The sequence below is a fragment of the Symphalangus syndactylus genome, chromosome 10, assembly GCF_028878055.3.
Source record: "Symphalangus syndactylus isolate Jambi chromosome 10, NHGRI_mSymSyn1-v2.1_pri, whole genome shotgun sequence".
Classification (NCBI taxonomy): domain Eukaryota; kingdom Metazoa; phylum Chordata; class Mammalia; order Primates; family Hylobatidae; genus Symphalangus; species Symphalangus syndactylus.
Window position 1 is genome coordinate 39019882 of NC_072432.2, and position 27393 is coordinate 39047274.

General features: G+C 37.7%; 1 protein-coding gene, 1 long non-coding RNA gene and 1 pseudogene across 2 annotated transcripts in view; 2 read left to right on the plus strand and 1 right to left on the minus strand.

The window, feature by feature from the left end:
• The first annotated feature begins 205 nt into the window (after window positions 1-205).
• On the plus strand, window positions 206-1969 carry LOC129492093 (rRNA-processing protein FCF1 homolog; annotated as a pseudogene).
• Window positions 1970-6273: 4304 nt separating this feature from the next.
• On the plus strand, window positions 6274-25606 carry ADH6 (alcohol dehydrogenase 6 (class V)). The gene is made up of 10 exons (XM_055296938.2): window positions 6274-6423; window positions 9282-9383; window positions 11803-11944; window positions 15317-15404; window positions 15527-15743; window positions 16882-17137; window positions 19104-19108; window positions 22078-22213; window positions 24760-24898; window positions 25582-25606. Exons 1-10 carry the CDS (start codon window positions 6406-6408, stop codon window positions 25604-25606), a joined length of 1128 nt encoding a protein of 375 aa, XP_055152913.1. The 5' UTR covers window positions 6274-6405.
• Window positions 21284-27393, minus strand: part of LOC134731510 (uncharacterized) — a 41436-nt gene continuing 35326 nt past the window's right edge. The window contains exons 2-3 of the long non-coding RNA XR_010113827.1: window positions 25390-25469; window positions 21284-22244 (exon numbers count right to left, since the gene is read on the minus strand). This is a non-coding gene — a long non-coding RNA (uncharacterized lncRNA). The remainder of the gene's footprint in view (window positions 22245-25389; window positions 25470-27393) is intronic.

Below are 27393 nucleotides of genomic sequence, written 5' to 3' on the forward strand. Positions count from 1 at the left end.
TTGAAAGAATCAGTAAGGCATTTGAATTGTTCCAAGGTGGACATTGGTGATTGTGCATGAGTGGTGTGTGTGTGTGTGTGTGTGTGTGTGTGTGTGCGTGTGTGAAGAATTTATGTGAGAGATCTTATACATGTGACTCTTACCTGAAGTTTCATGAAAAATGAGAGGGCTCAGATTAAGTGTAAAACTGAGCAGTTGTGGGAAATTGTTTAGAGAATAGCAAAAAAAAAAAAAAAAAGAGCTTTGAGTCAGTTGTGAGATGCCTTCAGCCTTTTGCCCACGTTGCTGTCCTCATTTATAAAATGGAGATAATGAAACCACATCTTCTGAGAGACTCCTATGAAGACCAAATGTGAAAACAAAAACGACCAATGAAAGAAAACATGCTACCAAAGTATATTATAATAAAATTTTCTTTGTTAGTATATTGAGTCCTAGTAGATATGACAAAGAAAACTTATATCTTAATTAGCTACCTACAACACTAACAAGCTACAGTGGGATTCTGGAAGAAACAAGAGTGTGGTGTGAGCATAGAGAAGCAAAAGGAAACAAGGAAGCATGTGACCATGAAGCGAATACTTAGTGTCAGAGATCAGAGGCTTGAAGAAAAAGATAGAATAAAACCTAAAAATAAAGAAAAGAAAGATCCCAGCATGCTAAAGGAAAGAGAAGTTCCCCAACACCCGTCCTGCTTATTTTTCCAATAAATTACACAGCTGGGCCCACTTTATCACATTGGTAATTTTGTTGATACCAACATCATCAACTTTTCCATTAAAGCCAAACTGGACTTAGTACATACAGTCAATGATGGGCTGTCTCTATGCCAAGTGTATTCCTTGTATAACTGATTGTGTAATGGCTGAAATTGAGAAATTGGGGCAGAAGTGTCAAGTGATTCTACAGATTACCAAGATCCAAGATCTGAATAATGACCATGCACACACAAAGGAACCTATGCAGATGACTGCTTAGCAGATGACTGATTCAGCTTCATCAGTGTTACATTGTGGCCATGACTGACTGGACCTTAAAAGATGAATACATAAGATTCCAAGTGTTGGTAATCATGTGCATTTCTTACCATAGATACAATATTGAACAGATGCCAGATGATTATGGAGCCCCTCAGTTCTAATACATACAAGACAAAGTTCTTCTGCCTTTCTTCTACCAACTTTCTCTTGCTGCCAGTTCATTAAACATGCAATACCATGAATTATTATTCTATTCACCCATGCTCTCTATTATGACCTAAGTATGGGTAAATACACTCATTTTTTGATGCTGTTTTGAAATTGATATTTTGTCTCATTTAAAAGTTTTAAATGATGATCAAAGAGTACAAAATCTCAGACAGGAAGGATCTGTTTTACCCTCTTTTTTGAGGTCTGTTGTACGGCTGGTGAATATAGTTAATAATAGAGGATTAGACATTTCAAAATTGCTAAGACATTAAATTTCAAATGGTCTCACTACAAAAGTGTTAAATATTTGAAGTGATGTATATGTTAACTAACTTGATTTAATTATTCTACACGGTATCCACAAATTATGGCATCACTTTGTAACCCATAAATTTATACAATTATAAATCGTCAATTTACAGTAAAAATTAGTTGCATCTTTTGAGGGAAAAAAAGGAAAAGCTACAATGTGTGCTACTTCTAAGGGTTTATTTTCAATCAAGCATTTACTATTTGACATTTCAGAAGTATTTCTATTCAGCATACATTCCTTAAGTGCCTAACAATAAGACTCTACTCTAGACAACTGGAAAAACAAAACTGAATGTAATCACTGTCTTCAGGTTGTTGTTGGATCAGTCCTGGAGCTTAGGGCACTACATGTCTGCATAACTACAATAGAGGGCTAGATGTGACGTCTGGTCAGAAAAGCTAAGACTCAAGATTCAGGTCATAGGAACCTCATTACTAACTGGATAGAGCTGGGAAAACACCACTCAGCTAGGCCTTGGGAGCTTGTAGATCTATAACACAAACTTCTAGGTGAAAAGCATCATGGAAATTGGGACAAGAATCCATAGGACAGAAAATAAAATTTGCATACAGAAAATAGCAAACAATACAGTTTGCAAGGACCACACTGTGTTTGAGTAGAATATTGAGTTTAAAGGTCTTGATTGCAAAGTATATTTTTAATCTAATTAAATTAGAGTGCAAGAACTTTTACATCTAAAAACAACTAGGTTTCCCTAGCATATGATCTTGCTTTTCCTGAGCCTAAGTATATAATAGTGCTATGAAACCCCACCAAGTAGTGACTGACAAAAATCAACAATAGTTTCAGTTGAAATTATTAGTGTCCACTGAGTGGACTGGCTGAAATCAGTAGAGCTCCAAAGCATCTGAAAAATATAGATGTTGGTTTGTTTGACCTTAAAGTCACTTTCCAGCTTGGTGATGCCACCTGTGTCTCTATGTATATTGAGATGAGAGCAAATGAGACTAGTGTTGTGGATTCTATAACAATGTAATCAAATAGATTTATACAATTTTTAAATTTACCTTTAATTAGCTATCTTTAAAAATCTTTAGCTAAATATTTGACTCCTACACCCAGGCGGTATTCAAATGAGTACATTCCATCAGTCACCAACAGCGAGAGAGTATTGAAATCCATCCATCACTAGTCCTAGAAAAGCAAAAGACACCCCTACATTGCTAACAGTGGATTAGAAGCTTCACCTTTATAGAAAAGACAAACACTCTGAGAATTTAGCAAAATTGCAGGTATTCATATTCAAAGCATCAGGCTAACACAATGTTTCATACAACAGTGTTTGTGAGAAAAACTAAGCTAAAGGTTAGAAAACACATAGAGTTATCGTGCATTTTTTAAATTCTCAAAAATGCTTAAAGACCAAAGTCACCAAAGTTTTGGGGGAAATGCAAGAGTAAATCTAATTATCTGAGGAGACAACATAGGCATTGATAATAATTTGATGGAAAGCATGCTTTTATTTATGGAATGGCCACTTTTGCAAAGTTGAGAAGCAATAAAAAGAAGAGAAAATCTGCCATTTCTGCCACTGACATTAACTATGACTAATAGATAGTGACAACTAATGAGCCCTAGAAATTTATTTTAAACAGTATTATTCCTACCTTGAAACTTAATTCCAGAACTTAACCCTGGAAGAAGGGATTTTTCATTAACTTATTCACAAAGACCTCATGCAATTTACATTGCTGAAATAGCTATCAGGAAATACTACTTATGTTTAAATATACTTTATTGGAATTGACTTGATAATTCTTTTTTTTATGACTTAGGAACATTTGATGTTGGCACCAGTGGTAAAACATTAATATTGCCTTTGTAACATTAGCACGATGTGTGGTAACAGAATAAAATGTGCTATAGAGGATCTGGGATAAACTTCCCTGAGAGGAAAAAAAAATGCAGACCAAGCCTCCAGAGCTTATGCAAAGACTCTTAGGCAAGAATGGTATTAACCCACTCCACCCCACAAACAGAAGCCATTTGTTAGAGGAACCTTTTGAATTTAGCATTTATAGGATATGAGCTGATGTAAGCTCTGGCATCACTTGACTGCCTCTTTCATTTATGGAGAGGGAAATCAAGACCCAAAGAAGAACAGTGACTTTCCAGAATTACATAGCCAGTTACCAATTGAGCAGATTCTCCTGGGTTCTCAACTACTCCTTTCTTTTTTATGAAATGGAGTCTCACTCTGTCGCCCAGGCTGGAGTGCAATGGCATGATCTTGGCTCACTGCAGCCTCTGCCTCCCGAGTAGCGATTCTTATGCCTCAGCCTCCCAAATAGCTGGGATTATAGGGGTGCACCACCACATCTGGCTAATTTTTGTATTTTTTTTTTTTGTAGAGACAGGATTTCACCATGTTGGCCAGGCTGGTCTCAAACACCTGACCTCAGGTGATCCGCCCACCTAGGCCTCCCAAAGTGCTGGGATTACAGGTGTGAGCCACTGCGCCCAGCCTGCGACTCCTTTCTCTACATCAACCTTCCATGTTGTTCTCATATTTTGTCATTTCACCCCTTGAATTCAATTCCTCAATCACACTGAGGTCCTTTCAATGCTTCCCCCAAAGTCTGCCCCTCAAAGAATGATCTCAGCTCTCTTGTCTCTGAGCTTTCACACTTGTAGTTCTTTGTTTTGGAACCCACCCATGCCATACCCCAACCCCACCAAACTCCATGTCTCATTAACTCCTAGCCATTGTCCAAATCACAGTTTAGCAAGGCCTCTAAGTTCTCAGAAATCTAGGTTATATACATTTTCTCTCAGTTCCCAGACAGAAATAAACAAAAGAAATAAAGCAAAATAAACCCAAAACAAACAGAAGAAAGGAAATAAGAAAAATAAGAACAGAAATTAATGAAACAGAAGAGAAAAATCGAAGAAACAAGAGCACTGAAAAGATCAATAAAATTAATAAACTAAGAAAAAAAGAAGACACAACTAATATTAAGAATAAAACAGCTTGGTGCGGTGGCTCATGCCTGTAATCCCAGCACTTTGGGAGGCCAAGGCAGGTGGATCACCTGCAGTCAAGAGTTCAAGACCAGCCTGGTCAACATGACAAAACCCCGCCTCTACTAAAAAAATACAAAAATTAGCTGGTCATGGTGGCAGACGCCTGTTATCCCACCTACTCGGGAGGCTGAGGCAGGAGAATCACTTGAACCCAGGAGGCGGAGGTTGCAGTGAGCAGAGATCGCACCACTGCACTCCAGCCTGGGCAACAAGAGTGAAACTCCATCTCAAAAAAAAAGAATAAAACAATATGGCTGCAGACACTGCAGACATCAGAAAGATAATAAGGGAATAACACTATTAACAACTCTACACAGATAAATTTGACAATTTAGGTAAAGTTAACCAATTCCTCAAAATTGCAAACTATGAAAACTCATCAAATAAGAAATAGATTATTTGTATAACCTTATAATTATTAAGGTAATTTAATTTATAACTTAAGACATCTCAAAAAGGAGATTCTGCCAAACATTTAAAGAATTAACATAGGTTGGGAATGGTGACACATGCGTGTAATCCCAGCACTTTGGAAGGCCAAGGTGGGTGTATCACTTGAGCCCAGAAGCTCCAGACCAGTCTGGGCAACATAGTGAGACACCACCTCTACAAAAAATACAACAATTAGCTGGGCTTAGTGACACACATGTGTAGTTCCAGCTACTCAGGAGGCTGAGGTGGGAGGATCAGTTGAACCTGGGAAGTTGAGGCTGCAATGAGCTATGATCACACCACTGCACTCCAGCCTAGGTGACAAAGCAAGAACCTATCTTTAAAAAGAAAAAATGAAAATGAAATAACAGTTCTACACAATCTCCTTTATAAAATAGAAGAGGTGAAAATACTTCCAAGTTCATTTTATAAAATTAGTATTACTGTGACACCAAAACCAAAGATGGTGCCAAAAAAAGAAGAAAACTAACATTAATAACTCTAATGAATATAGACACAAAAATCTTTAACAGAATGTTAGCATAGTGAATCCAGTGATTGATATATAAAAAAGAATTATACACCAAGTGTGATTTTTTTCCAGGTATGCAAGGCTGGTTCAACATTTGAAAATTAATGTAATCTACCATATCAACATGCTAAAAATGAAAAATCATATGATTGTATCATTTGACACAGAACAAGCATTTACTTATTCTCTCTTGTCTTCTAGCTAAACCCTGCCCACTGGTGTTGCCTTTCATTGGAAATGTATTTTATCTCCATTCTTCATCAAGATCCCTGGGCCTTGGGTCAAGACCGAGGTCCACACACACAGATTTTCTCGGGTTCAAATCCAAGTTGGTAGGCCCTGTATGCAAATTAGTTTCACTTCCTCTGAGTAACCAGCTCTGCATACCAAAGAGTGAGGAGCTCTTGATAAACTACTAGAGAAAATCTGATCCCATCCTAATCTGTCAACAAGGGGCCTACATTCAGAAACCCAAAAGAATTACTCAAGTTTAGAGACAAAGATGACCATTTTGTATTTTGAAAACAACAGAAAATAAATAATTTTATACACTCTGTTAGAAATTTTAAGTTTGGACATTTAAAAGTCCAAATTTAAAACTCAGAAAAGTGGATACTAAGAGAGAACCTGTTTAAGGGAGAAAAAAATAGTTTGCATTTTCACCTTTTGTGCTCTTTCACTGAGCTGAGCCTATTTCAGATGACACTTAGGAAATTCCCTCAAGCAGTGGGAGAGACTGTTTTTCCTGTTTAATAATCACCAGACTGCAGAGAAAGCTCAGGACCCAGCCTTCTGATCTACCAGTCGCCTGTGTACCTTTGTACTTTCTACAGTGAAAGTTGCAACAGGATCTCCCTTTCTCAATAAATTCGTCTGTGGTGGAGAAAATCAGCATGAGTACTACAGGCCAAGTAGATGCAGTCTTATTCTTTATGTCGTGTCATATCTTTGTCAGTTTGTGTGCTCATCTCTTTACCAGCATCTCATCGCCCAGCTAGTCTCTGGGCTCCTAAAGGTGAGAGGCTGTCATAATCATAGTATCTCTCCTCCTCCTCCTCTCCATTTTCCTTAATTCCCTTTTGACCTCCCTCAGTTCTCTCATCTCTTCAATAAGTAATGTCCAAGCCCTTTATCAGAATTTCCAGAGTCAAACATATATCCCCTTCTCCAAGGATCTCACAGAGAGACAATAATTATAAAAGAGCAATTATAAAGCAATATACAAGGACAGTAAAGGAGAAAGAGGATGGGACCCTCAAGGAAAAGCTCATAACCCAGCTTGGCTTCCCAGAGGTGATACCAAAGGGGAAATCACTGGAGAAATATGAATTCACCAGGTAAAGGAGAAGTGTGTGCAGGCAGATAAAACAACATAAGGAGTAATACAGAGACTGAGAAAATATCCCATGCAAGAAGCTTCAGAATATGTTTGGGGGCTGAAAGTTAAAGCCTGAAACACAAAGTGACAGGAAATAAGGTTGGAGAGACTGACAAGAGAGAAAACCCTGATGTCAGTGGATCCAGGTAAGCAAATGGTAACAACATCATTTTTAGATAGGAGATTGGTGTGATTAGGATTATATTTCAAATGGCAATGGTATAAAGGGTGATTTTGAAGGTGGTAAAAGCAAGAAAGAGATAAAGCAGAAAGCTTTTTTAGTACTAGCAGGAGTAGAGAAAAGAAGACATATCCCAGAAAAATTTAGACTGTGAAGATCAAGGGACAGAAAAATTGAGGCTACTTCCCAGGTTTCTGTCTTGGGTGAGTGAACATATTGACATAGAGGTAGCAGAGGGAGGAATATATTGAGTGTTTTGTCCACTAGAGCATGGTGGAAGGTGGAGATGGGAAAAAGAAATAATGATATGTTCATGTTTTAACATGTTGAGTTTGAGCTATGTCCAGTACCTTCAAACAGCAAATGAATACATTAGCCTATAACTTAGGGAGAAATATGTCCCATAAATATAGATTACTCACATAAAGGTAGTGGTTGAATCTGCAAAAATAGATAAGACCACACAGAAAGAGAATTTATAGTGACAACAGTGGTGGCCTGAAATCAGAACCTTTAAGAACTACCTTGCCACCAACAACTTCTCCAACCTCAATCTACCAATACACACCATTTGATGATTGCCTCCATTCCTTACTCCATAACTCAAACTTCCACCCCAAAACTGATTTTTCCCATGCTTAGGATCACAGATAACTCCCGCACTGTAATGCCATTCCTACCCTGAAACAACCACCAGGCCCTTTATTCATAGTAATATAAAAAGTATGACATCTGCAATCCCACTACTGGGTACCTACCCACAGGAAGATAGTATATTAAAGGTATACCTGAACTTGCCTGTTTATTGCAGCACTATTAACAATAGCAAAGACATAGAATCAACCTAAGTATCCATCAACGGATGAATGGATAAACAAAATGTGGTACATATACACAATGGAGTACTATTCAGCCATGAAAAAGAATGAGATCCTGTCATCTGCAGCAACAGGGATAGAACTGAAGATCATTATCTTAAGTGAAATAAGCCAGGCACAAAAAGACAAATATCACATGTTCTTACGCATATGTGGGAGCTAAAAAGTTTGAACACATGGAGGTAGAGAGTGGAAAAATAGGTAACAGAGACTGGGAAGGGTGAGTAGAGAGGATGATGATAAGTGGGTGAAAAGGTACAAACATGGCTGGGCGTGGTGGCTCACGCCTGTAATCCCAGCACTTTGGGAGGCTGAGGTGGGCGGATCATGACGTCAGGAGATCGAGACCATCCTGGCTAACACAGTGAAACCCCGTCTCTACTAAAAATACAAAAAAATTAGCCAGGCGTGGTGGCGGACGCCTGTAGTCCAGGTACTCGGGAGGCTGAGGCAGGAGAATGGCATGAACCCGGGAGGCGGAGCTTGCAGTGAGCCGAGATCGTGCTACTGCACTCCAGCCTGGGCGACAGAGTGAGGCTCCAACTCAAAAAAAAAAAAAAAGTACAAACATACAATAAGATAGGAGGAATAAATTCAATGTTTGATACCAGAGTAGGATCACTATGCTCAACAAAAATGTATTATACTCAGATAATGGACACCCTGAAAACCCTTACTTGGTCACTACACATTATATACATGTAACAAAATTTTTCATGTACGCCATAAATAGGCACAATTTTTTTTTTTTTTAGATGGCGTCTCACTCTGTTGACAGACTGGAGTACAGTGGCATGATCTTGGCTCACTGCAACCTCCATCTCCCAGGTTCAAGCGATTCTCCTGCCTCAGCCTCCCGAGTAGCTAGGATTACAGGTGCAGGCCACCACGCCTGGCTAATTTTTGTATTTTCAGTAGAGATGCGGTTTCACCATGTTGGTCAGGCTGGTCTCAAACTCCTGACCTCATGATCCGCCCGTTTCGGCCTCCCAAAGTGCTGAGATTACAGGCGTGAGCCACCGTGCCTGGCCAATAGGCATAATTTTTTTAATTAAAATCTTTAAAAGTATGACATCTATCCTCTTGGTCATGTTACACTTTGTAAATATAGTTGGTATTTTCAAAACTAATTTGAATACAGAGGCTGATAGTACAAGAAAACTTAAATTGGGGTCAGAAAGACTACCTTCAGCATATATTTATTCTTTTTTTTTCTTGAGTGCAGAAAATTGGACTAATCCAATTTAGTGATTCTATAATCACTAATATAGCAATCTTCCAACTCCCAAGCTTAAGGAGTTTCTCTTTCTGCCCCTGTATTCTATTTCCCAGGTTATCAGATGCAAAGCAGCCATACTCTGGAAGCCTGGTGCACCATTTTCTATTGAGGAGGTAGAAGTGGCCCCACCAAAGGCAAAGGAAGTTCGCATAAAGGTAAAAAAAAAAAAAAAAAAAAAAAATCACACCAAAAGCCAAAAGCCAGAGCTTCTTACTGTAAGTTACATATTCTTATCAGGATACTCAACTCAGAAAAAAAAATAATAAAACTACATATCTTTGTATTTCTTTTTCATTAAACATTTCCATCAATTTTTAAATCCAGCCAGATAAAAGGTTAGGGAGGTAAAGCATAGGCTAATTGCCCAAAGGATAAAACTCAGGCTTATTTACAGCTATTGTACTAATTATTAATTTAAAAAAATTCTACCCTCAAATCCTATTTTAATCTGTACTTGTAAATTTTTATGGCATCCTTCATAATATTTGTCTTGAAATATTTTGAATAAAAATTGTTTAATTACAGACAAATCATCTCTGAATCTGGAAATTCAAGTTAGAGCTGGAAGGGCCTTAGGGATACCTGATATTTTACAGATGCAAAGACTGAAGCCAGCTGCAGTTTAGTGACTGGTCACACAGCTAGTAGAGTAAAAGTGTAGACTAATTTTTCTTGGCCGAGCGTGATAGCTCATCCCTGTAATCCTAGCACTCTGGGAGGCAGAGGCGGGAAGATTGCTTGAGTGCAGGAGATGAGAACAGTTTTTCTCAACCTTGGTTACCTATTTGGAATCAGCTAGAAGTTTGAAAAATGTTGATAACCAAGTCCCATCCCCAGAAATTCTGAAATTGTGATTTAATTGGTCTGGGGTTCAGCCTGGACATGGAAAGTTTTTAAATTGCCTCCAGATGGTTCTATAGGCCTCCTCCAAACTAGAAAATAGTTTACCTGACTTGCAGTTCAGAGTCCTTTGTTATTATTTTAATTGTAACAATAAAGAATAAGTACAGTTTAATGATAGATTACAAAGAGCCAGTCATTTTCTAAGTCATCTCATCTGCACAGTTCATGCCTTCTTCTCAGAGAGGCTTCTCCATCCTACATCCCCTATGGAGTAAGCAGTGGGCTATTGGGTTGTCCGCATCCACTCCCCACCCACAGGGTCACAACTCATGCAACCAGGTTTGGACTCTCACTCAAAGACATTCAACCATTAACAGACAAGCTACACATCTGAATCTCTCACCAGTGAATCTGAACCAAGACATGGGCACTATAGCAGAGTAAGTGATGGCAGGCAATGGTGAGGTTAGGCAGACTCATCACTGGTAACTGTTTTTAACTATGATCAGCAAAATAAACGGAGAAAGCCAATCTGCAGAGAATAATAGGTGAATGCAACTATGCCCATATTGAATCAAAGTAAAGAGTTAAAGAGAATGACTATTCGGTAAATGTCTAGGTCCATGAGTTCTGACAGCACTTTCTACAGTTGGGTTGCAGGCAATTCAGGCAATTTTATGGTATTGTTCCAATAATCCTCCTTTTACATGCACAAATTTCAAAATATTTCATTTCTTGACTAAGGATTGTGTGCATGTGAATGTGGGGTTATGTGTATGCAAACTTCATATTTATTTTAGAAATGAAGAAACTGAGACCCAGAAAGAAAAATTTACCCCCAAGTTCACACAGCTGAGAAGAGGGAGAGCCAGTATTTCATCCCTGAACTCTTAACCACTGTTCTGGAGTGCCTTGATTTTAAACTGTCTGGCTAACTTACAATAAAGTGGGATTATGACTTGTACAAATAACAAAACTATAAAGCTCACTTGTAAAATAAATTAAGGTTTTAATTAAATTATAATAGGAAACATTATTCCTTTGCCTCCTGTGTTCCGATTTCTTTATTTCATTTCATTTTAGAGACAGGGTCTCACTCTGTCACCCAGACTGGAGTGCAGTGGTACAAAATCATAGCTCACTGCAGCCTCGAACTACTGGGCTCAAGTGATCCTCCCACTTCAGCCTCCCAAGCAGCTTGGACTACAGATGCATGCCACCATGCCTGGCTAATTTATTTATTTATTGTAGAGATGGGGGTCTCACTATTTTGCCCAGGCTGATCTCATACTCCTGCCCTTGAGTGATTCTCCTGCCTCAGCCTCCCGAGATGCTGGGATTTTAAGCATAAGCCACTGCACTCAGCTCAATTCCTTTATTTTTATAGTCAGTCTTTCTCCTCCACACTTCCATCTACAAGATCAATGAAGCCAATTGAGACCTCAGACATCAAGTTACACTGCAATTTTACAGCTTCTCTTCTGACCCCATTCTACCCACCCTCCCCAGTAAATTTTCAATCATCATCTTGCTTCTGAAATCAGCTAATGAAAAACATTTCATTGCTTTAACAAATTATTATTGACCCTTCCCTAGAATTAAAACTGATAAGAAATGAATGCAGTGTATAAATGGAGAATATCAAACTAGCAAAAAGCCTTACAGTCAACAACTCTAAAACACCATTATCTGAAACAGCGGGAGCTGCAGTACTCTTTGCCTTCCATACAGGTTGTGGCCACCGGACTGTGTGGTACAGAGATGAAAGTGTTGGGGAGTAAACACTTGGACCTCTTGTATCCCACCATCTTGGGCCATGAAGGGGCTGGAATCGTTGAGAGTGTTGGAGAAGGAGTAAGCACAGTGAAACCAGGTAGGAATTAGCACCTGGTAACAGGAAACAGCTACAACTTGGAACCAATATCAAGAAAATGATAAGCACCCCTTAAGTATGTCAGGATCAAGTGAAATAAAAGGTGAAATGTTGCCAACTTCTTAGAAAAGGAGGGATAATTACTTGTAAGTTACATAAAATACTAAATATATTGTACTATTTGCATTTACATTTTGAAAATAAGAAAAAACAAGAAGTAGAATGCACTGAAACTGGACTTGAAAGTACAAATTGAACAATTATTTAAATGAGGCATATGATAAATAATCAAACACATTTGTGGAACCAAATAAAGAAGCAGTCCAGAATTGAATCCAAATAAGCATAAGAAGTTAATGCAGCATGAGGTTTGTCTTTCAAACTAAGAGTGGAAACAGATTATTCAACAAATTGTGTTGAAACAACTAGTTATCCGCACTAAAAAAGTAAATTGGGTTGCCATCTCATTCTTTATATAAAAAAATTATACATGCATCTAAAAATTAAATGTGAAAAGTAAAACCATAGAAGTACTATAAAATAACATGGGAGAACACTGTATTATCTCGGAGGAGGGAAGCAAATTTTAATCAATACAAAAAAATACCCAGAAGATATAAAATAGATATTTATATAGATAAATTTGACAATGTAAAAATTACATAGATTCTGCATGTTTAAAAAAACCCCAAAAGTCAAAACCCAGTATGACAATGGACCAATTTTATTAATATAGAAATAATTTCTTTAAAAGCAATTTTTAAAAGCTGAGTAAAAAATGGGCAAACAAAATATATGTCTAATTTAAAGAAATATGTATATACACATATGTGTGTGTGTATATATATATATATATATATATGAATGCTTTTAAACACATTAAAATATGCCCAACCTCAGACATATTAAAAATAAATAACAGTTTAAAAGGCTGGGGGTGGGAAAAATGAAGAGATGTGGTCAAATGATATAAAATTTCTGCTAGATAGGAAAAATAAGTTTTTTGAGATCTATTGAAGAGCATGGTGATTACAGTTGATAAAAATGAATTATACTATATTTCAAAATTGCTAAGAGCATAGATTTCAAATGTTCTCACAACAAAATATGTCTTCAAGTGTTTAACATGTTAATTACTTTGATTTAATCATCCCATATTATATATACATAATATCACATTGTACCCCATAAATATATAATTTGTCAATTTACAATAACATTTTAAAATGCAGTGAAAAAACACTTTTTCCCTAGCAGATCAGCAAAGATTAAGAAGTTTGATAATATATAGAGTTGACAAGAATATAGGCAGACATCTCCCTAATATCTTATTGTTTGGAACGTGGATTTGCTCAACTCTAAATGCGGTAATATGTAATATCATTTAAATTTATACATTCTTGGACACAAGTTTCAATTCTAGAAACTTATTCCATAGATATATGTTCATGTACTCATTTTCTATTGCTGCTGGAAAAAATCACCACAAATATAACAGTTTAAAGCAACACAAATTTATTATCTCAGTTTCTATAGGTCAGAAATCTGAGTGGGCTTGGCTGAGTTCTCTGCTCACGTTTCAAGGTCAAAATCAAGGGGGTAGCCAACTGGGTCCTTATCTGGAGTCTCTGGAGAAAAATCCACTTCCAAGTTCATTCAAGTAGTTTTCGGCCAGGCGCTGTGGCTCACGCTTGTAATCCCAGCACTTTGGGAGGCCGAGGCGGGTGGATCACGAGGTCAGGAGATGGAGACCACGGTGAAACCCCGTCTCTACTAAAAAATACAAAAAATTAGCCAGGCGTGGTGGCAGGCGCCTGTAGTCCCAGCTACTCGGAGAGGCTGAGGCAGGAGAATGGCGTGAACCCGGGAGGCGGAGCTTGCAGTGAGCCAAGATTGCGCCACTGCACTCCAGCCTGGGCGACAGAGCGAGACTCCGTCTAAAAAAAAAAAAAAAAAAAAAAAAAAGGTAGTTTTCAGAATCCAATTCCTTGAGGCTGTAGGAATGAGATCCTTATTTCCTCACCAGTGGTCAGCTCCCTGAAATTGCTCACAGTTCTTCTTCTGTAGCACCTTCCAGCCTCGAAGCAGCCATGGCCCACTAAATCCTTCCACTGGTGTTAAGTCACTTTTACTTCCTCTTCTGCCTTCCTCTGCTCTTCTTCTTTTGATGGCTCATGTGATTACCTTGGGTCCACCTGGATAATTCAGTATAATCTCTCTATCTTAATGACAACTGATTAGTAACCTTAGTTACATCTACAGAGTACCCCTTGCCATGTAGCATAACATATTAACAGGCATGACACCACAACATAGTCACAGTTTCTAGGGATTTGTGCAGGATATCTTTGGGAGGGCATTTTAGAACTCTGTCTACAATAATATACTCATTGCATTATTGGTTTTAGTGTTGGGGTGGAGAGAAACAAAGAACAATCTAAATATCTATCAGTGTTCATGGCATTGGTTAATGATGGAGCACTATATGTACTAAAATAGAAAGCTCCATGATACAGTGTTAAGTAAAAAAGCTAGGCCCAAATCAGGGTAGATAGCATGCTTACCTTTGCATTTTTAAAGGGGTTACAGCACTGAAAAATATCGTGGTTACTGGTCAGAGTACCTGTCTCTACGATGGGGAACTGGGGAATAGAGTGATAATTTTCACTTTTGTGCAGTTTAAATTTTTACCATATGTATGTGTTACTTTTTAAAAAATAAAAATAAATAAAATAGAAGAAAATAAATCTTAATAAGGTTTTTAACTAAAAGTATAAAACAAATTTCTCTGGTTTACAGTGTTAGACCATGGGGGCAGCCAGTCAAATACATCACAGGCAAGCTCTTCTAATCATGTCCTGATACTTTGACCACTACTAGAGAAATCTGCCTATCTTTGATCTCTACGGTCAAGAAGAAAGGGTTGATGTCAAACACAGAGAATAGCATAGAAGCAATTTTTTTCTCCCTAATCCAGAGCTTACTCTGTGAGTATGTAATATCTATACTATTTTAAATTCAATCCCTGAGAGAGGAAATTAGTGTTGAAAATGTAAGAAGAGATAAGACTTGACTGAATGGATATATGACAAAAAACTATTTCATACTCCAAAAGGAACTTACAAAAGAGGCAAATCTGGGGCCAGTTCCTCAAGATTCAGCCACTGAGCCCAGGGCTGGGCCCAGATGCTAAAGACATTCTCTCTTTTTGTAAGTATTTGATATTCTTTGTGGTATCAAGCACAACTGAATGTGGAAATAATTCTCAGCTGTCATTTCTTCTTGGGTGCCTTGCTGTCAAAATCCTGAAAGACAGCTATCTCTTTACTTTAAAAAATAATATGTTAATAAGACATGATTTTGCTCTTTTAGGTGACAAAGTTATCACACTCTTTCTGCCACAGTGTGGAGAATGTACCTCTTGCCTGAATTCTGAGGGCAATTTTTGTATACAATTCAAGTAAGTTTTTACTAATATTTTCTTTTTGAAAACTTAATTCACTTTCATTGGGGAAGATCTAAGCTTTCTAATTCAAAATAAACTTTGTGTTTTGTTTTTGTTTTTCATTTTGTCTATAAAAGACAGTCAAAAACCCAACTGATGTCTGATGGTACCAGCAGGTTTACCTGCAAGGGAAAATCAATATATCACTTTGGTAATACCAGCACCTTCTCTGAATATACAGTGATAAAGGAAATCTCAGTTGCCAAGATTGATGCAGTTGCTCCTCTGGAGAAAGTATGCCTAATTAGCTGTGGCTTTTCCACAGGGTTTGGTGCTGCAATCAATACTGCCAACGTGAGGGGCATTTATACCCATTTGGAAGGGAATTATTGGGATATGGAGTTGAAAGGCCTCTTGTATCTTGGTCATGTCTTATCATACCAAAGGAAAAATCCCAAGCCTGACTCCAAATATCCTTGAGTTCTCTGCTATCTACCTAGTCATCCCACACCCCCTTCAACATTTTTCCCATTCCCTCTTGGTGAGTAGTAAATGACAGATTAAGTCTGGATGCCATTCACAAGTGGAAAGATCAGGAATTACTGGAAATTAAATCTAACATAGTAACATGTGACCTTTCATATTCCAGTTTATGCTTTCTTTCCTTAGACAAATATTTTCGGAGCCATTCACTGTCCCAGGTGCTAGAATTCAGCAGCTAACAAAACTCATGAAGCTAATATTATATTGCATGATACCTTAGGTAGTGATAAATGCTAATAAAAAGAAAAGGAGAGTAAAGGAGCCAAGTGATGAAGTAGGTGTTACTACATTAGACAGATTGACCAGGGGATCCCACTCTGGCTGAATGGGCTGCTATTGAACTCTTATTTCTAAAACATCACTCAAACCTTCCCAGCTCCCTTCTTAAAGGTGCTGTTGAATTTTAGGACTTTGCCTTTTCCAGTGTCCATCAGTCTCAATACTATACAGAGAGATAGAATGGAAAAAAAAGTATTTAAATTAGTCCTATGTAGGACAGTACTCGATAAAAAAAAAAGCCTTTGCCTTCACAAGGCATTGACACTATAAGTAATGAAAAATTTACAGAGAGAGAGAGAGAGAGAGAGAGAAATGGTTGTAGGAAGTTAGAGATAATTTTAAAGAACTCAAAAATATCTGGAATTAAATACACTGTCAAATAAGTCTTAAGATTCAATGAAAATTCATTTAAATTACTACTCAGACTAATTCCTGGGACTTGAAACTCTAATTTCAGGTAGTTTTTTGTTGCTGTAACAGGAGTATTCCATATCTAGAAATATTTTTGAAAAATCAAAACTTTCTAGTTATAATATGTTATGTAAGTAAACATCATTTGCTTATGACTCATTAAAAAATACATGCATATAGACTTAGCCTTCCCAACTGAGTAAAGGTGTATGTTCTCTTTGCTTTTTGTTTTCTGGGTTTTCTGCCTGTATGTGTTTAGGTGACTCCAGGTTCTACCTGTGCTGTGTTTGGCCTGGGACGAGTCGGCTTGTCTGTTGTCATGGGTTGTAAAGCGGCAGGAGCAGCCAGGATCATTGGAGTGGATGTCAACAAGGAGAAATTTAAGAAGGCACAGGAATTGGGTGCTACTGAGTGCTTCAACCCTCAGGACTTAAAGAAACCCATTCAAGAAGTTTTATTAGATATGACAGATGCTGGTATAGACTTCTGCTTTGAGGCCATTGGAAATCTGGAATGTTCTGGTATGTAATCCTCTGTAGTGAAAATTACCAATACTTTTACCAGTCATCATTTTAGATTATAGTTGAATGAGCTTTCTGAAATTCCCTCCACTTAGCTCTATTTAATTTTCCTTGTGTTCCATGACATCTCAGCTGGTGCCCTCTGTGACTCCTACAAATTTGTTCACTATCCCAGATACTAAATCTAGAACTTTCATATAATTCAAAGCCAGAAGTTTTAAGCAAGATAAGGTTAAAATTTGATTAATGACCTTATAAATCAATGTGCTTTTCATTTGTTTGTATACTCTTTTATTTCATTGAGCAGTGGTTTGTAGTTCTCCTTGAAGAGGTCCTTCACATCCCTTGTAAGTTGGATTCCTAGGTATTTTATTCTCTTTGAAGCAATTGTGAATGGGAGTTCACTCATGATTTGGCTCTCTGTTTGTCTGTTATTGGTGTACAAGAATGCTTGTGATTTTTGTACATTAATTTTGTATCCTGAGACTTTGCTGAAGTTGCTAATCAGCTTAAGGAGATTTTGGGCTGAGACAATGGGGTTTTCTAGATATACAATCATGTCATCTGCAAACAGGGACAATTTGACTTCCTCTTTTCCTAATTGAATACCCTTTATTTCCTTCTCCTGCGTGATTGCTCTGGCCAGAACTTCCAGTACTATGTTGAATAGGAGCGGTGAGAGAGGGCATCCCTGTCTTGTGCCAGTTTTCAGAGGGAATGCTTCCAGTTTTTGCCCATTCAGTATGATATTGGCTGTGGGTTTGTTGTAGATAGCTCTTATTATTTTGAGATACGTCCCGTCAATACCTAATTTATTGAGAGTTTTTAGCATGAAGGGTTGTTGAATTTTGTCAAAGGCCTTTTCTGCATCTATTGAGATAATCATGCGGTTTTTGTCTTTGGTTCTGTTTATATGCTGGATTACATTTATTGATTTGCGTATGTGGAACCAGCCTTGCATCCCAGGGATGAAGCCCACTTGATCATGGTGGATAAGCTTTTTGATGTGCTGCTGGATTCGGTTTGCCAGTATTTTATTGAGGATTTTTGCATCAATGTTCATCAAGGATATTGGTCTGAAATTCTCTTTTTTGGTTATGTCTCTGCCAGGTTTTGGTATCAGGACGATGCTGGCTTCGTAAAATGTGTTAGGGAGGATTCCCTCTTTTTCTATCGATTGGAATAGTTTCAGAAGGAATGGTATCAGTTCCTCCTTGTACCTCTGGTAGAATTCAGCTGTGAATCCATCAGGTCCTGGACTCTTTTTGGTTGGTAAGCTATTGATTATTGCCACAATTTCAGAACCTGTTATTGGTCTATTCAGAGATTCAACTTCTTCCTGGTTTAGTCTTGGGAGGGTGTATTTGTCGAGGAATTTATCCATTTCTTCTAGATTTTCTAGTTTATTTGCATAGAGGCATTTGTAGTATTCTCTGATGGTAGATTGTATTTCTGTGGGATCGGTGGTGATATCCCCTTTTTCGTTTTTTATTGCATCTATTTGATTCTTCTCTCTTTTCTTCTTTATTAGTCTTGCTAGCGGTCCATCAATTTTGTTGATCTGTTCAAAAAACCAGCTCCTGGATTCATTAATTTTTTGAAGGGTTTTTTGTGTCTCTATTTCCTTCAGTTCTGCTCTGATTTTAGTTATTTCTAGCCTTCTGCTAGCTTTTGAATGTGTTTGCTCTTGCTTTTCTAGTTCTTTTAATTGTGATGTTAGGGTGTCAATTTTGGATCTTTCCTGCTTTCTCTTGTGGGCATTTAGTGCTATAAATTTCCCTCTACACACTGCTTTGAACGTGTCCCAGAGATTCTGGTATGTTGTGTCTTTGTTCTCATTGGTTTCAAAGAACATCTTTATTTCTGCCTTCATTTCATTATGTACCCAATAGTCATTCAGGAGCAGGTTGTTCAGTTTCCATGTAGTTGAGCGGTTTTGACTGAGTTTCTTAATCCTGAGTTCTAGTTTGATTGCACTGTGCTCTGAGAGACAGTTTATTATAATCTCTGTTCTTTTACATTTGCTGAGAAGAGCTTTACTTCCAACTATGTGGTCAATTTTGGAATAGGTGTGGTGTGGTGCTGAAAAAAATGTATATTCTGTTGATTTGGGGTGGAGAGTTCTGTAGATGTCTATTAGGTCCACTTTATGTAGAGCTGAGTTCAATTCCTGGATATCCTTGTTAACTTTCTGTCTCGTTGATCTGTCTAATGCTGACAGTGGGGTGTTAAAATCTCCCATTATTATTGTGTGGGAGTTTAAGTCCCTTTGTAGGTCACTGAGGACTTGCTTTATGAATCTGGGTGCTCCTGTGTTGGGTGCATATATATTTAGGATAGTTAGCTCTTCTTGTTGAATTGATCCCTTTACCATTATGTAATGGCCTTCTTTGTCTCTTTTGATCTTTGTTGGTTTAAAGTCTATTTTATCAGAGACTAGGATTGCAACCCCTGCCTTTTTTTGTTTCATTCCATGCTCATGGGTTGGAAGAATCAATATCGTGAAAATGGCCATACTGCCCAAGGTAATTTATAGATTCAATGCCATCCCCATCAAGCTACCAATGACTTTCTTCACAGAATTAGAAAAAACTACTTTAAAGTTCATATGGAACCAAAAAGAGCCCGCATCGCCAAGTCAATCCTAAGCCAAAAGAACAAAGCTGGAGGCATCACGCTACCTGACTTTAAACTATACTACAAGGCTACAGTAACCAAAACAGCATGGTACTGGTACCACAACAGAGACATAGATCAATGGAACAGAACAGAGCCCTCAGAAATGATGCCGCATAGCTACAACTATCTGATCTTTGACAAACCTGACAAAAACAAGAAATGGGGAAAGGATTCCCTATTTAATAAATGGTGCTGGGAAAACTGGCTAGCCATATGTAGAAAGCTGCAACTGGATCCTTTCCTTACACCTTATACAAAAATTAATTCAAGATGGATTAAAGACTTATATGTTAGACCTAAAACCATTAAAATCCTACAAGAAAACCTAGGCAATACCATTCAGGACATAGGCGTGGGCAAGGACTTCATGTCTAAAACAACGAAAGCAATGGCAACAAAAGCCAAAATCGACAAATGGGATCTCATTAAACTAAAGAGCTTCTGCACAGCGAAAGAAACTATCATCAGAGTGAACAGGCAACCTACAGAATGGGAGAAAATTTTTGCAACCTACTCATCTGACAAAGGGCTAATATCCAGAATCTACAATGAATTCAAACAAATTTACAAGAAAAAAACAAACAACCCCATCAAAAAGTGGGCAGAGGACATGAACAGACACTTCTCAAAAGAAGACATTTATGCAGCCAAAAAACACATGAAGAAATGCTCATCATCACTGGCCATCAGAGAAATGCAAATGAAAACCACAGTGAGATACCATCTCACACCAGTTAGAATGGCCATCATTAAAAAATCAGGAAACAACAGGTGCTGGAGAGGATGTGGAGAAATAGGAACACTTTTACACTGTTGGTGGGACTGTAAACTAGTTCAACCATTGTGGAAGTCAGTGTGGCGATTCCTCAGGGATCTAGAACTAGAAATACCATTTGACCCAGCCATCCCATTACTGGGTATATACCCAAAGGACTATAAATCATGCTGCTATAAAGACACATGCACACGTATGTTTATTGCGGCACTATTCACAATAGCAAAGAGTTGGAACCAACCCAAATGTCCAACAACGATAGACTGGATTAAGAAAATGTGGCACATATACACCATGGAATACTATGCAGCCATAAAAAATGATGAGTTCGTGTCCTTTGTAGGGACATGGATGAAACTGGAAAACATCATTCTCAGTAAACTATCGCAAGGACAAAAAAACCAAACACCGCATGTTCTCACTCATAGGTGGGAATTGAACAATGAGAACTCATGGACACGGGAAGGGGAACATCACGCTCCGGGGACTGTTGTGGGGTGGGGGGAGGGGGGAGGGACAGCATTAGGAGATACACCTAATGCTAAATGACGAGTTAATGGGTGCAGGAAATCAACATGGCACATGGATACATATGTAACAAACCTGCACATTGTGCACATGTACCCTAAAACCCTAAAGTATAATAAAAAAAAAAAAAAATGTGCTTTTCACTTTCAGTCGTCTTTCATGTCGGATCTGAGATGTTTCCAAGAAAAATACTTACTAGTCATGATTAAACAGGTTCATTTCAAAAATGAAAGGGAAAAAAAGTGATGATTTTTCCAGCTAAACATGGTTTATATAAAAGAATAGAAAGTGAGGGGAAGTTACTTCAAAATCTGAGGCTTGTTTTCTTTGGGGATTTGAAGAAATAGTGTATTATTAGGTTGCATGGCTCTATCTTCTAGTCAGCTGTATGGAAACTCAACAACTGCCTCTTCCAACTTGGGCCCTTTTCCCAGCATAAAATATCTTTTCATGATTCACCATACATAAATTCCTTTATCTGTAAGAAGATACAGCAAAACCTTTCTCACACTCTTACTCTGAGAAATAGCCTTTGAACATAACGAATGTAACGGTATCTGTTTCTCACTTTGCTATCATCTTATTATATAAATATCTGTCTTCTTAGATGTCTAAAAGAAAAATGTCAATTCTTACCAGCCACCTGCATCAGTAACAATTTTTATGAAAATTATTTTTATTATTATCACTACTGTGGATGTTTTTACTATATTCATTTTTGTTATTTCCATTTCTTGAGTCCTAAAGTGCCAGGTACTATGCTAGGCAACATACAACGTCTTATATGTGTTTCATAGCATCCTTACAAGATAAACGTTACTTCAAATGAGAATAGGGAGAATCAGAAAAGAAAGTCATAGACCATTTAGAAGTTAAGCTGAAATTAAGACGTAGGCTTAATCCTCACATACATCTTTTAACTCCTATACTGTATTGCATCACTTTCTAACAGGCAGCTGCCCTCGCCTCCTGCAATGAGAGCTATGGGGTCTGTGTGGTTGTTGGGGTGTTGCCTGCTGGTGTTCAACTCAAAATCAGTGGCCAGTTGTTCTTCTCAGGACGTTCTTTGAAGGGTTCTGTTTTTGGAGGTATGGATGAAGCAGGGAAGGGTGGAAATGTCTGAGGAGGTGAAGGTGGGAAATAGAAAAATGTACCATAAACGCTTAAGAAAGGACATAAAACAACAGCTTTATATTACAGATTTTTTTTCAATATATGAATACCCAATACAAAGGGATAGATAGTGGGTGTATCTAGTGCCTCTTGGAAAGCTTTTTCTCATGCAAAGATGGAGAAGAGGTTTTTTAATTGATTGGTAAAGAATCCAGTGTCCAACATTTAAAGCAAACTCCAAATTGAAAAGAAGGCAATATTGTAATCTATAACTATATTTCAGCGAAATTATACATCTGCCAGCTGGGATTCTTTGGAGAATATACTTAGCCATTTGTTCTCATTGTTCAACTCATGTAAAATCTTATCCCAAACAAATGAGTTGTCATGCTACCAACTCAAATATATTAAACATAATGGATTCTTGATTTAAAAGAAATACTATTGATTAAAAAAAAAGAATTATTTTACCCAGAGGAAAAATATCTTATAGAATCCTTTGATTTTCTTTTTTTTACCTGTCCTGGAACATTTTTATAGACTTTAGAAGAGTATTTTATTGAAAAAGTAGAAGACAAACTAAATTAAATAAATCTGCTTAAGATTCTGGGCTCATAAGCAAGAAATCTGAAATTTATGAAGAAACGTATTTATCCAGAAACTCTGGGCAATCTGAATGCCTGGGCAAAAAGAGATGAGAATTAGAGGAGTGCCTGAATTACTTGCACAAGTGAGCTGTCTGTAGTCCCCAAGTAAGCTATGGCAGCATGTTATTACAGATATTAGAAGCCTTACCTAATTCATTTATAAAAAGTAGATACATGGCAGGACCAGCAAGAAAAAAAAAAGTAATAATCCAGTTATATATATAATCTATTAAATAGAGGAATTGTAATTTCAGTTCCTCTATTTAAGATCATTGAATACATCCATTGCCATTTCTCTCTATTGTATTTATAGATGATAATGTTAATTCAAAATACACATACTCAGCTAAGTCTTGTAAAAATAAGATTACCAATATTCTTAAAACCCTCAGTGAATGAAACTAATTCACTGGCCACTCTAGCACTCATATAGTGATCATTAATGTAAATTAGTTTATTCCACAAATAGTATAGTCCTCTGGTTCAATCAACAATAGCATTTAACAGGTGTTGGACAGTCCTGCTAAACCTCCTACAATGTGCAAAATAAAGAATGTTCCCCACCCAAAATGCCAGTAGTGCCCTTGAAAAAAACTGCCTAGTCCCGTCTGTGGTCCTATAATTTTCTTTCCTATGTCATTTGGTTGAAATAAGAAAAAAAGTGAAGAGTTGACATAGATGTAAAAATGCTTTATCAGATCACCAATCAAAATATGAAAACAAATAGAAATATACACTGGCCCTTCATGTCATGACATAGAACAGTAATTAGAATTCTTGGTTACATATAACAGAAACAAACAATCTATTAGAAGAGTTTGTGGTAGTTTGGAGCATAAGCTGGGGAGCCTAACCTAAGCTAGAACCAAGAAAAGCAAGTAATTGTCAAGATCCTATCACAGAATAATCTGCATAGAACACTGAACAGACTATGCCACATTACACTTTGCACAATTAACCACACTCACCCTTTCTAGCAATGAGCAGACTGCCAAATTCTGTGTGGTAACTCACTGAGCATGGCACTTAGCACAGTGCTAAATTTAATGCATTTCTTGAAAATCACGGGAATAGAGAAAATACAATGCTAAATTTATCTTACCTTAGCTAACTCCATCTTTGCTTGTGCAATTCTTACTTCCAGAAAGCACATTTTATTCTTATATTGCTTTGTACACATTCTTTTCCCAAGAGCTTTCATTGGGACCGCTGCCACAGTGAGAGTTCTTCTTTTCCTTTAAGCTATTTGACTCTTTTATGAAGTGGCAGATCAAAACATACACATGAGGGAATGCACACACAAAAAAATGTGCTATATTTAGCTTGAGGGAATGCACACACACAAAAAAAAGTGCTTCTTTTCATGATTCCCAAGACCTTGGCCTTTGTTATACATTAGATATGGATTCACTGCTCCCCAGTGAAATCAGAAAGCAGATCAAAACATACACATGAGGGAATGCACACACACAAAAAATGTGCTATATATTACACATGAGGGAATGCACACACACACAAAATGTGCTTCTTTTCATGATTCCGAAGACCCCATTGGGCCTTTGTTATACATTAGATATGGATTCACTGCTCCCCAGAGATTGCAACATGACACCAGGAACACCTCAAGGCAAGGTCCACATTCTATCTGCTTTGAATTAATTCTCCTCTGTAGTACCAGAAGTCTCCTTTAGGAACACAACCCTCTACATAAGGTGTGTGGTTGGGGTAGGCATTCTCCTGATGACTGAGGCAAGTAAATGGGACAGCCTTAGATTTTCTCAGTCAAAGCCAACAACTTCAGCAGTTACTTTGAATGACCTTTCCTTTATAATGAAGCCTCGTGTATAAAATTCATCATTAATCTGTATTTCCAGGCTGGAAGAGCAGACAGCACATCCCTAAACTGGTTGCTGATTATATGGCAGAGAAGTTGAATCTAGATCCACTAATTACTCATACTATGAATCTTGATAAAATCAATGAAGCAGTTGAATTAATGAAAACTGGAAAATGGTAAACTGCCCACATAAATTTTATGTCTGTATGTCTGAGACCAAGAGAAAGGGTGTATGGGCTTTGGAGTAGAAGAAGGGTCGTCCCTTCTGCAGAAGCTATGTACAGATAATTGAAGAAGCTTTCAGGAATTTGTAAAGCATCTCCTTCCCCTCTGCATTTTGTTTTATTTCTAGCTAATAAAATACATAATCCTGAAAGTATTTAAGTGTTCACCTACTGTTACCTTTGCCATTAGCATTGTATTTCCAATATGGCTTTTTTTTACATGACACATTAATGGAAGTCAGCTTGTAAAATTGTAGCTCAAGTTTAAAAACATAAGAATGTAGTTCACAAATAGGCCATTGTTGTATTTGTTGTTCTACTTTGGGGGAGAAGAGGAATTATTCATAGGATTCCAAATTCTGAATCCTATCTTTAGCCCAAAAAATAGAAACCAGCCATAACCCAGAAATTGGCATTCCCCACATGAGTATAAGCTTGCTTACCTACTTTTTACCCGTGGAGTTTCATGTCATTTTTAAAAATCTTCCCATGGCTTATTTAATCTTCTCATTTTTCACCTAAACTAAAGAGAAAAAAATCTAGTTTACTGCTCTACAAAGTGAGAATTTGAAATCCAAAACACAAATGTTGCTCTAAAAATGTTCCAACCTTTTTTCTCTTCTTCTTTTTTTAAGTATCCGCTGTATCCTGTTACTTTAAGTATAATGTAATATATGCAAGACCCAAAGGATATTTCACCAACTCAATGGCATTCGATATAATTTTCATGATTTAGAAGAATTATTCACGCAATCCCATTTCTATATTCTGACTTCTGATTCACTCCGCAGTGGACCTATATCTGGCTTCTGACCTAACCATTTCATCAAAATTGTTCTTATGTAACCCAGCGTCACCGAGGATCAGCCTCCTTTTCAGAGCTAGATTAAGGTTGGCTTGAATCACCCAACTCCACATCCTTCAGACATAAAAGGTCAATGCAAGATGCTCCCATTTTCATAGTTCCTCTACCTGTGGACCTTTATATTCTTGTACACTATGTCTCTCTCACAGGCCTAGACATGAAACTCTGCCATTTTACTCTAAAGAAAAAAACTCCACATTAATGAGTTTATTGAAGATTCAGGTTAACCTGAATCAAGTTAACCCAGTCTCAAATGCTCACTTATCCTATCTCCTTGGCACAAATCTCTCGTCTCCTGGATTGCCAAAGGAAATTCAAATTATTCTTCAATTGGTCAGGATGATTTGACTATCAGCAGCTCATAGTACCCATCTTCATAACTAAGCCACCTAGGGATCCAGCAGAAAAAAAAGGGGTGAGGGGAGTTATCATACATGAGGTGGATCATTTACCAGGATCCACACTTCCTACAAAGCGGTTGTAATATTAAACAACAAAACTTTTTTATTCCAATCTTCACATAAAACAGGAATAATTGTATACTTTCTTACTAATGTGTCCCACGGAGTTTTTCCTCCAAGAAGTGGCTTAAGGGAAAATGAGCCCCAGTAATGTTTTGTGGCATCCAATCCTTCTATCCTGACCCTTTGACTTTCTGCCCTAGCCCCTCTTAGTTCTCCTAGAATTAGGCCTAAGGTTAAGTGCCCTCTTGGGATATGACTTCCTTCCTTTCCTCTTGATACAAAAAGAGCCTATTACCAACCCTCATACACACAACAAGCGTTCCTTTCCTAGTTGCAGACTTTTCTGCTCCAGCTGGACTCCCCTAGCTCTGGGCTCCCACTAAATCACACAGGGGCCCCTGCATGTCAGTAAGCTTTGGCTGACCTTGGGAGACCAAAAAATGGAATATCATTTTTTGATCTAAACAAAATAGTTTCCTGATTTAACATTGGCCAGGAAGGTGGGCTGCACTCTCAGTCTCTCTGTCCCATCATGGTTTTCACATGGTATCAAAGGACTCTCATGAGAGTCTGATCCTCACGAGTTGGGCATCCTGTGTTTCCCTTTAGGGGCCTGCTTCCTTCAGATAGAGGAGATGGGTGCTATGAAACCTATTCACACTGGACTTGGGATGGCTCTTCTCCATCTTCCCAAGTCTGAGCTGGAGCATCCATGCCCAACTCTGCTCTACTCTTCTATTTCCTGACAGCAGCTAAGGCATGCTCCTGTTCTGCCCCCAAATTAACCTTACTAACAGTGAGAACTTGGAGGAGTCTTCAGGTCTTGGGAAATCCAAGTTTTCCCAGAAACGTTTTGTTGTAAACAATGTCTACACTCTTTGCTCTAATAAAGCTCAGTTCCTTAAGCTACTTTGAATGTCTTGTTATGTTGTAGCTCATTGCAAAATTCATCGAATTTTATCACAAATGCAGGAACTCTTTTTTCCTTCCTGTTAATATACAATCAAACATATTACCAAGTACTGGAGACTATCTACATCACTGTATAACCATTCACTGTTGTGGCCACCTTCAAGACCACATTTGAATCCTATCAGGCCCAGTAAACTCTGTGAATA